This window comes from Rhinolophus sinicus, chromosome 1, assembly GCF_057876585.1.
Source record: "Rhinolophus sinicus isolate RSI-liver-muscle chromosome 1, RSI-T2T, whole genome shotgun sequence".
NCBI classification, from domain to species: domain Eukaryota; kingdom Metazoa; phylum Chordata; class Mammalia; order Chiroptera; family Rhinolophidae; genus Rhinolophus; species Rhinolophus sinicus.
Genome location: NC_142501.1, coordinates 56,891,982 through 56,905,743, shown reverse-complemented (window position 1 = coordinate 56,905,743; position 13,762 = coordinate 56,891,982). Strand labels below are relative to the sequence as shown.

At 35.9% G+C, this 13,762-nt stretch overlaps 1 protein-coding gene across 1 annotated transcript; it reads right to left on the bottom strand.

The window, feature by feature from the left end:
* Positions 1-4,148: 4,148 nt before the first annotated feature.
* LOC109439226 (olfactory receptor 6C2) lies at positions 4,149-5,096 on the bottom strand. The gene has a single exon (XM_019719488.3). The coding sequence runs from the start codon at positions 5,094-5,096 to the stop codon at positions 4,149-4,151; it is 948 nt and encodes a 315-aa protein (XP_019575047.2).
* Positions 5,097-13,762: the final 8,666 nt, after the last annotated feature.

Here is a 13,762-nt window from a genome sequence, read left to right as displayed (position 1 = left end):
AAAGCCAATCTGTTAAGACTGGAAGAGGTGCCTACTTCTTCAAATGTACAGACACTAATGAAGGCAACAAGAATCACAAATAATCAAGGAAACGTAACACATCAAAAGGGGGGGAAAGCATTAGTAAAAAACAGTAAAGAAATGGAGCTACTAAGTATTAGTAACTTTCTTTTATCACTTCCAGTTTAAAAGAATGTTACTTTTCAATGCTGAGTGAAATTTTAATGCTTTAAATACTAATTACTAATTATCATTTTTTTTGCATTTATTTGTGGCCATAACACTTAAAACTGCACATGTAAAGAAGGTTGGCGTAATACTGTTTGATTCAGCTTCTTGGCTCCTAATCTTCTTGTCTTCTTCAATTTTACATGTTAAAAGATGCTATGGTACATTACTTAAATTAAGTAGTTAAAATTATTTAATTCTGTTTTGCAAATATGTCAACTATAATAGCTATATTCACTAATTGTTACTTTGTTATTAAATCAAATATATTACTAAATGTCACACAATTACTTTGGTCTCAATAATGAGTATTTTTAGAGTTTCTTGTGCAGATTTCTTTATTCAGATGTATCTCATATTGATTTCAGTACATAATTCACTCATATGTGGAGTATAAAACTAAAAGCAACAAAGGAACAAGACAAACAAATAAAGAAACAAGACTCATAGACACAGACAACCTTTTAGTGCTTACCAGAGGGGAAGGGGGAAGAGGGGATGGTAGAAGAGGGTGAAAGGGGGTCAAATATCTGGTGATGGGAAGAGAATGGACTGGGGGTGGTGAGCACACAATGTAGATATGTATATGATATATTAAGATTTATACACATGAAATCTATGGAATTTTACTGACCATTGTCACCCCAATAAATTTAATTAAGAAGAAAGGAAGTCTTTGGTGAATGCTCCATGAGGTCATGTTGATAATAAATAAATATGCTTCAAAATTGACAGGGAGATGATAACTGCAATTTTCTCTCATCTTTTTTCTCCTTATCAAAACATAAAATCTCAATTATGCTACAATGGAACAGATTGTGGTATATAAAATCTAGTACATAAATTCTGAAATGTTAAGACTTTTTTTTATGTCAAAGCAATTTAATAAACAGATTCATTGATAAACTAAGTGTATTATGGAAGAGAGAGATCCCTAATGCTGTGGCAGCTTATAAATGTCTGATTACAGTGTCCTTTCTCACCCCTCTCCCACCAAAACTACACTTCTATTTTAAAGGTAGTGTATTGTAGTGGATTGAACATGACTTGAAATCAGAATTCAGGCTCCATTATTTACTACCTATATTTGTCAATTTACTCAGTCTTCTTCCATCTACATTTTGATACAACTAAAACATTTATAGGATGAAAAGAGTTTGACACTTTGGGGCCATTACTAAATAAAATAAGGGTTACTTGAACACAATCACTGTGAGATCAGTAGTTCAAAAAGGCAGTTATTTTCTAAACGTTGTCAATAGAAATAATCTAAAAGAATGTTTAATTGCCATTTCAAAGGCCACTTGTAAAATTTGAAATAAATAGTCCCTGGGGTTTTAGTTTAATATCAGAGGTAATTTTTTCCATTTTTCTTTAATGATGAATTCTTTGTCCTTTTTGTCGGTTACCCAGTAGATGTAATAATTTACTTTTAAAGCTAATAATTAAAAAGGTGGTGGTATTACTAGTGGAGATTTGTTTTCTTTTCTTTCTTTCTCTCTCTCTCTCCTTCCCTGCTTCCCTCCTTCTCTCCCTCCCTCCCTCTTTCTTTTTCTCCTTCCTTCCTTCCTTCCTTCCTTCCTTCCTTCCTTCCTTCCTTCCTTCCTTCCTTCCTTCCTTCCCTCCCTCCCTCCCTCCCTCCCTCCCTCCCTCCCTCCCTCCCTCCCTCCCTCCTTCCTTCCTTCCTTCCTTCCTTCCTTCCTCTCTCTTTCGACAAACATACTGTTACTTGCTTCAAACTCTAAATTCTTCAATTGAGGAATATTTTCTTCAATTGTTCTTTTGATCATAATTCCCATAGTTATTCCTTTATGCAGTTCCTTCCTTCGCCCCCCCCACCCCTGTATTTTGCCAGTTGGATATCCATGATATCTTCTTAAACCATTCATTAGTGTTAATGTGATAGTTGTCTCCTTTCATCAGCATATGAAATTTGATGTTCCAATTTGCTTTTATGCATCTAATTCTAATTTTGTAATCCATAATAAGTGACACTATGTTTCAATGTATTTTAAATTAAATGTATGCCTTTTTAGGAATTTCTCTCATAAATATAAACATAATAAATTGCTAATACAGTAGTCCCCCGTTGTCTGCAGTTTCGCTTTCTGTGGTTTCAGTTACCCAGGGTCAGCGTGGTCTGAAAATACTAAATGGAAAATTCCAGAAATAAACAATCATAAGATTTAAATTGCTTGTGTTCTGAGTACTGTGATGAAATCTCGTGCTGTCGCTCTCTGTCCCATCTGGACCTGAATTATCCTTTTGTTCACACCATATATGCTACCTGCGCATTAGTCACTAAGAAACCATCTTGGTTATCAGATTGACTGTCGTGGTATCACAATGCTTGTGTTTAAGTAATCCTTATTTTATGGAATGATGGTTCCAAAACATATGAGTAGTGATGCTGGCAATTTGAATATGCCAAATAGAAGCCAGAAAATGCTTCCTTTAAGTGAAAAGGTATGTATGTATAGGAGAAAACATATATAGGGTTTGGTATTACCCAAGGTTTCAGGCACCTACTGGGTGTGTTGGACTATACCATGTTTTCCCAAAAATAAACCTAGCTGGACAATCAGCTCTAATGTGTCTTTTGGAGCACAAATTAATATAAGATCTGGTCTTATTTTACTATGAGACCGGGTCTATTATATAACGTAATATAATGTAATACTGGGTCTTATATTAATTTTTGCTCCATAAGACACATTAGATCTGGTTGTCGGGCTAGGTCTTATTTTTGGGGAAACATGGTATCCCTTCCAGATGTGGGGGGACTATTGTACATCTTATCAGTGATTATGAAGATGTTTCCATTTCTTCGGTACTGACTATTCCCAAACTCCCCCTGATATCTCTGCTTCCACTTTGTTTTTTCCATTATTTTAATTGGCCTGGAAGGCCTTATTTGATTTAATTTGTTTTTAATACAAGGTCAGACAATTGAACTCATGGACACATCGAAGAAAAAGTGCTACATACCTCATTGCTGAATATCACTACAGTCAACCTGCGAAGTACTCCCCCTTGGGAAGCTATGCACCCAAACCAGCACATAGTCCAACTTTCAAAGCAATTTTGGAACTCTTTTTCTGAAATGGCCATCAGAGCTGTCATTGTATTACCTTTGATGTCCTGAATGTCAACAAAATGTCTTGCTTTCAATATTTCCTTTATCTTCGGGTAAAGAAAGGAGTCATTGGGGGCCAGATCAGGTAAGTAGGGAGGGTGTTCCAATACAGTTCTTGTTTACTGGTTAAAAACTCCCTCACAGACAGTGCTGCGTGAGCTGGTGCATTGTCGTGATGCAAGAGTCATGAATTGTTGGTGAAAAGTTCAGGTCGTCTAACTTTTTCACGCAGTCTTTTCAGCACTTCCAAATAGTAAACTTGGTTAACTGTTTATCCAGTTGGTACAAATTCATAATGAATAATCCCTCTGATACCAAAAATGGTTAGCAACATCAGTGCAACAAAGTTCATGAATTTAATTGTCACACCTCATACAACTTTGCTGTTGTTTTTTTAGTTTTTATTTCATTCTTAGATTTATATTAATTTTGATAACTTTGTCTTAGAGAGAGAAGCTAGTACTATTACTACATAATGCATCTTCTATATAATTTATATATTTTAAAATATTATTATGTTGTCTCCCTCCCTAGATCGCTGAAGAAAATACCAGGTCAGAAATGGAGCAAGTCTAATTACTTGGAAAAAATTTTATAACAATGAGGAAAAACATGATGTATGAGTTTTGTTGGGAAGAAGGAGTTTAAGATGAGATTAGAATGCAGCATTAAATGACTTTGAGAAGATTAGTAAGAGTAAATTACAGGCACAAAACAATGAAAAAGTTAGGAGCTGTACTTAATTATTTAGAGGACTTTCTTTCATTTTACTCTGTCTTATTCATCAAAATGTCGATTTCTTTGAGAGAAATAGTATCCTCTTTATGGAGTCATTGAAAGCTTGTTTCACTTGCTTATTCCTCAGGGTGTAAATGAAAGGGTTCAACAAGGGGGCAACAGAAGTAGTTAGCATGGATACGCCTTTATTAATGGCCACTCCTTCCTTTGCTGAGGGCTTGATATAGATGAAGATGCAGCTTCCGTAGGTGATAGAAACCACAATCATATGGGACGAACAGGTAGAAAAGGCCTTTTTTCTTTGTTGGACAGAGGGGAATCTCAGAATAGTCCTGAAAATGTATGTGTAGGACAGAAACACACACACTAGGGTGATAACGAGTGCAAATACAGCCACGAGGATAACCATTTGTTCTATTACCCATGTATCTGAGCATGAGATCTTTAGGAGGGGACCTGCATCACAGCTAAAATGATCAATGGCATTGGAGTCACAGAATTCAAGCTGGAGGCCCAAGCTAAGGGGTGGGAGAATGATCAGCAAGCCAGACACCCAACACCAGAGGACTAAGAAGGCACAGACCCTATTGTTCATGATGGTCATGTAATGAAGGGGTTTACAGATAGCAACGTAGCGGTCATAAGACATGGCTGCCAGGAGAAAAAATTCTGTTGCTCCAAAGAGAATAACAAAAAATATTTGACTTGCGCAAGCATTGTAGGTAATGCTATTGTCCCCGGTTGATATGCTGTACAGGAATCTAGGAATACAGACAGTGGTAAATGAGATTTCTAAGATGGAAAAATTTCTGAGGAAAAAGTACATAGGAGTTTTAAGATGGGAGTCCACCAATGTGAGAAGGATAATAGTCAGGTTCCCTGTTACACTCAATAAGTAGGTGAGAAATAGAAAGATAAAAAGCAGAATTTGCAGTTGTGGATCATTCGTCAGTCCCAGCAGGATAAAAGTTGTTATTGGTGTGTGGTTTCTCATCACTGACTTTTGAAATCTATCCAGTCAGCATATAAAAAGAAGAGATTTTATCGGGACCTAGATATTTGAATTCTGTGCATATAAAGACTGTACATATAAAAACCAAGCAATCCAGTGTACATTTATTTTCTCCTTTCACATCATAATCAATATTGCCATTATTCCAATAGCCTTTCTGAATATTCTTGTATGAGCAGTGGATTATTCCTTCAGGATTCCTGTTGCTGTAAAATAATCTAACTTTTTCTCAGATAATTTTTTTGCCCCTTAAAATGTATAAATGTAGTTGATTGTTTGTAATTCATTACATAGACTGGATTTACAAATAAGTTAGGGGAAAAAAAGATGATGTTACTTCATGTGTACTTAATCCTTCTTCATCCAAGACAAACCTTGGATACAGGACATATCCACATAGTTAAGAACATGAATGCTTTTCCGTTGTTAGTATGAAAAGATTGTTTTAAGGGTAAGATGCATTTCTCCTGGAAAACAAACAATTAACAATGACAACAAAACACAACCCTGGATCCTGAGATTTTCCTTTGACTCTTCTTCTCTACTTATATTGCTTGTTCTTAACTCAAGGTGGTTTGATGTACAGCTATTTTATTTATAGTGTGAGAAAATATATTCAAGATATTTACAAAAAGATATCCTCATATACATTTATGTTATTTTTGTTAATTGACTGCAGTACTCTTTTTCTCAAAGCCCCTGAAGCTAAGAATACATTTAATATCACTACTTGTAATCTTCTAGGTTGTGTTTCTTTTTTTAATTAGGCTTTCAATTTCTTTAAAAAGATTGTGTCTCCACCTTCTCATCTTATTTCTTTCTACTCCATTAGCTTTAAGCCTCTGCAACCTGACGTTCACTTCCAACCCCTCTACTGCTTTTTTATTAACCTTTTTATCTAAATGTAGTTGGTATACAATCTTATATTGGTTATATTAATTTCATGTGTAGAATACCGTGGTTCTACATTTTTATACCTTACAATGTGATCACCCCACTAGTTCTAGTAACCATCTGTCACTGTGTAAGCTTATCACGTTGTTATTGACTATATTCCTCTCCCCCTTTTCACCCATCCCTGTCCCCCCCTCTTCTGGTAACCATCCTTTTAGTCTCTGTTTCTATGAGTCAGTTATTGTTTTGCTTGTTGGTTTTGTTTTGTTTTTATACTCCATGTATAAGTGAAAACATATGGTATTTGTCTTTCTCAGCTTGACTTATTTCACTTAGCATAATACTCTCTAGATCCATCCATGTTGTCATAAGTGGTAGTATTTCATTTTTTCTTATGGCAGAGTAATATTTTTTAATACCTACAATAACTTCATTACTATTGAAGCCAATGGCACTTTTTGGTAATTATTTTTCTAGCATCTCCACAGTATTTTTTAAAAAAATTAAAGTTCAGTCATCGGTTATTTCAATCCCTTGTGAACTGACTATGGTGAATCACAACCACAATTATTAGAGAAACAATATCACTTGGGAAGAATAGAATGCGAATTCTGAATGTCTTAAGGACAAAATGTACCTACTTATAAGACCTGTAGTTTGCTTTTAAAACTTCTTCCATTGTTAAATTTGATCCTTTATCCATACTTAAATTTAAGTTGCTTGTGTTCTTTATTCCTCTTCAGAAATACAGTATCACTTGTAATCCTCTTTTCCATCTTCACAATTTATTAAGTAGGGATGACTATATCCTTTCCTTTTTCAGAAGACAAGAATCATTTCATTCTTTTAATTTATCTGGGTCTTAACCTCTCAGAAATCTCTCCACAAGTGTAAGCTGGGGAAAATTATGACAAAGGTGATGTTTACCTCCATGGCCTTTGTCGTCCATACTCGAGTACCCACCTAAATTCCCAACCTCCTTTTTGCCTAACTCCTCAAGGTGTACTGGCCTATGCCTTGATTATGTTGTCCTGTAAGACCTGACAGTTGGCTTTTCTTTCTGTAATGCAACTGCATGACTTAAGCTTTGATTGCTGAGGTATCCAATTCAAAGAGGCATCAACTTTAAAGATGGCTATCTCCAATAAACACATTGCCAGATACTGAACACCCCACCCACACGTTTTTTGGAGATCATGGTTGATTTCCATAACTGACAATTTGGACCTCTTGTTTTTTTCTCTCTCCATGCTTTAAATTCCCTTTCCTAGGTTTTAAATTCACTGATAAAGAGTTAGCCTGGGAAATCCTAGGTCCCTACCCTCAAACCCAATAAAAGCAGAACCCCAGCCCCTCCCCAACACCTTTCTCCCATAACCTCTCTGTGTGGCCCCAGGTATGCCATATGCTTTCCATGGCTAGTGAGTAATAAACCTTCCCCACCCCTACCCCCATTTTTCATTCAGTTGGCTTTAAAATATGTCCTGATGGTTATTGCTGAGGTGTCTTGCAATAATAAGAAGAACCACAAAGGCCAGTCCAGCCATAACATTCATTATCAATAGGCTCAGACTGGGTCAAAATGTGTGGAATCCTTCACTCTGACGTGGTTTTGGGCTCACTCTTCCTAACTAATGATGCAACTCTGGAATCTTGTCTCCCTCCTACTTTCTATTAGACCATATCCACCTAATTCTATGTCAGGACTTGCTTCCACCTGGCCATTTGAAAATCTGAGATAAGCTATTTTAAATGGAAGCATTCCATCCGGTGTCTGCAATTTGCCAAGCACAGGGCTAGGCTTTGTAACATAAACTCATTTAATTTATACAAAAATTCTCACTGTAGTTATTTTTATGTAATGTTTTACTTTCTTCTTCCAGAAATGCTTAACTATTTAACTTCTTCCAGAAATACTTAACTATAGTACTTAAATATTTAACTAGGTTATTAATGCGTGTAACTCTCTGAATTAGAATCATCAAGGAGGCTTTTGACACAGGATAGTTAGCATGTCCCTAGGTAGACAGGGAGGTACTTTGTGGAATAAACAAAAGACGGCCATATCCTAAAGTTCCAGGTTTTGAGATCACTCCTTCACTCCAGGACATAATGTAACACGGCCTTGAGGTTAATCATAATAAATTCCTTTTGGCCTGACAAATGGAGCAGATCTGATAGATAAGCCTGAATTACTTTGCTTATTCTTTAGGATGGGCAAGCAGAACAAACCTGGTAGATTAATTTCATTAGAAGGCGCCAGTTCCCTTCTTCAAACAGCTCCCCTTCCACAAACAGGCAAGGGAAGGTATAAAAGTAAGAGTTTTTGCCTCAGTCATGGGGCACCCCCATTCGGGACCCCTCCCGCTCGGGAGCTCTAACCCTTTGCTTTCAATAAACTATCGTCTTTTTAAAAACTCTTTGCCTCTCTTGGGTCCGTGTTTCCATTCTTCGGTCTCACGAGACATGATCCCTGCCCACACCCAGAAACTGCTGGCAGATCCAACATCATCTACATCATTTGGGGACTCACAGGAAAAATATTCCTCCATCACTTTCAGCATATAGATTCCTGAACTAAGAAGGAGCTAAAACATTTTAGCCATGCAGTGGGGGATAAGGGTTAGATTCCACTACAGAAATTGAAAATTAGAATATTTTTAGTACGGTGATCAAGCGTTTCATATGCATATTAATGTTTGAGATTCACCAAGACAATTAATGGTAGTTTGCTGCCCAATCTTGACATTATCATTTATATCCACACCTCCCTTTGAATTAGTGCTGTATTTGTATCACATGCAGTCACTTAATTTATATATTTACATTATAATATTAGAAACACACGAAGGATGAGTAGAATGTTAACGGGCTTCTTTCCCTGTATTTCAAGTCTTATTTTGTTGATATTATGTATATTCTTCAACAAGAGAAAAGGACTCTATTTCTAACTGCACCTAGTCCTTAAGCAGCAGTAATTATTTATAATGGTAGCTATGAAAATATGTACTATCTGAGTACATAGTCTCTAGGGTTCCTGCTATTTTTCTATCACTGAATAAAATGGTATCTCCCCAGGAGACATCCATTAGTTTGTATATGAATGACTTTTTTCACTCAGTTGGCTTTAAAATATATCCTGCAAATGACATGGCCCTCTGAGACTGAAAAAGTTGATTCCTTTTTTCCTATGGACATGTGCTGTATAAAATCCCATGAGTTACATATAGAAAGGTCAACCTTGTTTCTAAGAGACTAACAGAAAAATGGACACTCGTGCAGGAAAACTAATAAAAAAAAAAATCTAATAAGGGAAATGATGCAGACGTGGCACAACTAAGATGAAGACACTAACAAAGCTACCAGCCAACATTATATAACGACAGCCTGTCACACACACTTACCTCATAACTTAAACCCTCAATGTTTTTCAAGAAATAGATAAATAACGAAAACTGTTTCCTTTGATGACCCTTCCACCCCAAAACTGTGGTCTCTTTGTGTCTCACACCAATCAACAGCTTATGCAAGGAAAGAAAAACAGAGTGCTTTCTTTTCCAACTATTAGAATTTTCATATCCCCTTAATCCTCCTTTTCTATGCAAATGCTAGTTTTGCCTTTGTTAGATAAGATCAGTTTATTAAGACTCGTTATTATGGTTTCTCTTATATGCAAGTTGTGAAGATTGATAAACAGAAACTTCATTTAAATTAGAGTTGGGAGGGCCTGCAGGAGAAGTTCTCACACCCTACTACTCATTGTCAATGACCTCCAACAGAAAGACGTTTTTCTACTCTACCACTCCAGCAGGAAAAAGGAGCAACCACTTAGCCAATGAAAGATTGTTACAACTCAGCCAATGAAAAGCCACATGTCACACTCCTAGTTTCCTCCAATGGACTCTCTGTTTACAACAGATCCTCTGAACTCCCCTTTTCTTCTGTGAAAGAACTTCCTCTCCTGGGTTCTCTGGAATTGAGCATTGTTTGCCATTAGACTGCATGTCCCGAATTGCAATTCTTTGTTGTTCCTGAATAAATCCTCGTTTCTGGAGAAATAGCTGGCTGTGTGTTTGTTTAAGGTCAACAAAGTGAAATAGTGTGTTAACAATTTGCTATGCCTTATTCATTGCCTAGTCCTTTAAATTTGATTTATCTAAGAATTCTTTCCCAAATACTCTAGGGCTACAAAAAGGGCAATAAGTAGAACAGACTATTAAATCACTAAAAATTGATGTCCTTGCTGCCATCTCCTTTTTCATACCCCTTCCTCTGAACACACATGTGGGGACAGAGCCAGGAGTGCAATTACCAGGCTCTTGGCCTCACATAGACAAGTGCTTGCTCAGGTAGTAAATGGCCATCAACAGTGATTGGATGGCCATCAGCTGTGGCTAGTTGGCAGTCAGCTGTAACCAGTGAGCCATTGGCCACTAATATTACTGCCGTGGCTATGCTAGCAGAAAATGGGGGCTAGCAAGAAGATGGTGGCTGAGCTAGCAAGCGGCGGAGTGAGGGTTGCAGATCGTGTAGCTCCTGCTTCCTGTTTCTCCAACCCAGCCACCTACGAGACTATAATGGTATAACTCCCCTATCTATGGCTCTGTGGGTGTTCCTTTTTGGCCTCACCATATCCTGTGTTCTTATGTGGGGAGTGGGACCACAGACCCTGCATGACAACACACCAGGCAAAAATGGCCTTAGTGAAATAATCTTCAACCTCACTGTCTTGTGCAGTGCTTCGTGAACCACAAAAAGTACCTCTCTCTCCTCAATCATTAAGTTACTCTTGAGTGATTAACTTAGATATTAAGGGAACACTTCTGTTGAACTAATAGATGCTTAGGAGGGATGAAATTGTTTCTGCTTAAATTTTTCGTCATAAAAGAATATTTACAATTTAGAAAATGTTAACATTTTAAGCAATGTAATATTCTTTGGGGGTATAAATTCCAGGGGTTTGGCAAATATGTTTCTGTATGTTCTTGATATTACACTGCGAAGGTCACCGCTTACGGAAAACAAAATGTAGCCCTGTATGTGATCTTCGTCTTACAAAGCACTATTGAATTGGTCGTGACGTGTCTACTACAATTTTCCGTATTAGAAGTTGAAATAAGCTTAACTAACCGCATTACAGAGGGCTATGCCAACAAATATTTCTTTCTCTTATCTCTCAAAATGGAAAATAATTCACGTATCTACCTTATGGTACTTACTCTTTGGATAATTTGTCGTGGTTTCAGCCGGTAGCTCCTTGCTGTGTTTAATTGTGCTGTGTTAAGGGGGACGTGCCTCTGCCCTGGTCCACCAGGGTCATCAACCTGCGTTTACTCTCCAGGCATCTCCTGGAGGGTCTTGAGTTCTTTGAGTTTCCCACTTTCATATCATATAAAGACTCTGATTAGAGACGTTTGCTTGTAAACCTTGAAAAGATTTTCCTTTGATCTCTGTCATAAAGGGAAGAAAACCTAATGTAAGGGATGAGATAAAAGAACTTCCTCTGGGTTTTGGAAGAGCTCTGATGGTTTTGAGCAGGGAGTTGGCTTTTTACTCCAAAAATAATGTTATTTATGTTTTCTGCTCAGTCTTCTGAAGACACACTGGGATCACCTGAATGAATAAAGAATCCTCAGAGACCTAGGTTTTATGTCATTAATAAATCTTGTGCATTATGAACTTTGGCAAAGCAACTGAAATAGGCAGCAGCAGGGATGCTTGCTGTCCTTTGAGACAGTGAGATAGAACAACAGCATCAGACAGAGGCCAGGTGCCCATCTTACTAATGAGAAGAAAAAAAGCACAAGCCTGATTCAATTCCCCACTACACTTTCTAAGGATATGGGTATAAGCAATTCTAATAATCAAAATATTTTGCTTTACCTAATCTCCCATGATATAAACAATTATTAAACAATTAAAGTATGTATTTAATATGAGAATACACATTGGGAAAAATTACTAGGTATTCAATGATATTGTGGAATGAATTTATATTTTTTAATCATAGGAGCATTTATTTACATTTGAAAAAGTGGAAAAGCGTAACAGAAAAATTCTTTATTCTGCCTACAGATGATACTTTGTAAGACAATGTTTACATGAATGTCTCAAAAACAGTTCACTCAATTAAAAACCACTGACCTAACGCTTTCTGCTAAAATATCTGCCCTTGAAATTTTGAAATATGTGTGTTTAAAAGGAACCCATCAGAGAATATTTTAATAACAAAATAAGGTTTGGAAGACTGGTTAAAAAATGTTGCTTGTGGTCAATTACAAAAGGGTAATAAAAAGTACAGTAACTTGGAGATGAGATGACAGTTTAGAAATTGGGGAAAACCTTGTATGGTTACGTATTAGTTGCTTTAGGAGTTTATGATTTGATTATGGTAGATCAGGGCTCATGATTAATAAATATGTCATGAGTAAGAAAGCTCTTATGGTAAAGGAAGTAGGGAGAAATGCTCTTGTAGCACATTTCTTGAATAAAGTTTCTCTCTTTTACAAAATTAGTTTTTATTACAGCACCATTGCTTTTATGGATTTATTTTCCTAATCTTCATTTAATATTTTAATTAAGGCAAGTATTGGCTTTTAACTTATCATAGATTTTCACATTTGGTATACAATAAAGTTTTATTTATTATTTAGGATTTATGTTGTGAGAGACAATATATATTATAGTAATAGGCTGTTATCATGCCATTAAGTATTAAAATTTTTGATCTGGCACATAGAAGGGGTTAGAACAGTTAAATTGATTAAGAGTTATAAAAACTATGACTTTATATGTTGCATTTGAAATGACAAAAGTGAATCATGCCAGACAAGTAATATTATGCAACTACAGAAAGGTTTAGTCATAGATATATTATTATTTTCTTTGTTTTCCTTTTCTTTTTAAAATAATTTTATTATTTTCCAATTACAGTTGACATACAGTGTTATATTAGTTTCAGGTGTACAACATAGTGATTAGACATTAATATAGCTTACAATGTGATTACCCTAATAAATCTATTACCCATCTAACACCATATATAGTTATTACAATATTATTGACTATATTTCCTATGCTATAGTTTACATCCCCATGACCATTTTGTAATTACCAATTTGTACTTCTTAATCTCTTCCCCTTTTTCACCATCCTTCCAATTCCCCTCCCATCTGGCAACCATCAATATGTTCTCAGTATCTATGAGTTTGTTTATTCATTTGTTCTTTAGATTCCACATCTAACTGAAATCCTGTGGTATTTGTATTTCTCTGTCTGACATTTCATTCGAGTTCATCTATGTTATTGCACATAGGAAGATTTCATTCTTTTTATGGCTGAGTAATGTTCCACCTCTTCATTATCCATTCATCTATTGATGGACACTTACGTTGTTTCCATATGTTGACTATTGTAAATAATGCTGCAAAGAACATCTAGATACATATGTCTTTTTGAATTAATGTTTTGGATTTTATCTGACAAATACACAAAAGTAGAATTACTGAGTCCTTATTTGTCTCTTGTTACAGCCTTTGTTTTAAAGTCTATTTTGTCTGATATAATTATTGCTATCTCAGTATTTTTCTTTAAATCGGAACTGGCTTTTAGACTAATAAGAAAAACAGACATTGATAACATATAAACATGCCTAAATTAAAGAAGGAAATGAGGTGTTTGAAGAATTTATTTAAAGAAGGGCAAAGAGTTTTATTCAGCTTTGCTTTCAGGGGTACATTTTTCACATAATCAAT

Bases quoted from the DNA above. Each gene is read 5' to 3' on its own strand.
- LOC109439226 (XM_019719488.3), bottom strand. From the start codon at position 5,096: ATGAGAAACCACACACCAATAACAACTTTTATCCTGCTGGGACTGACG.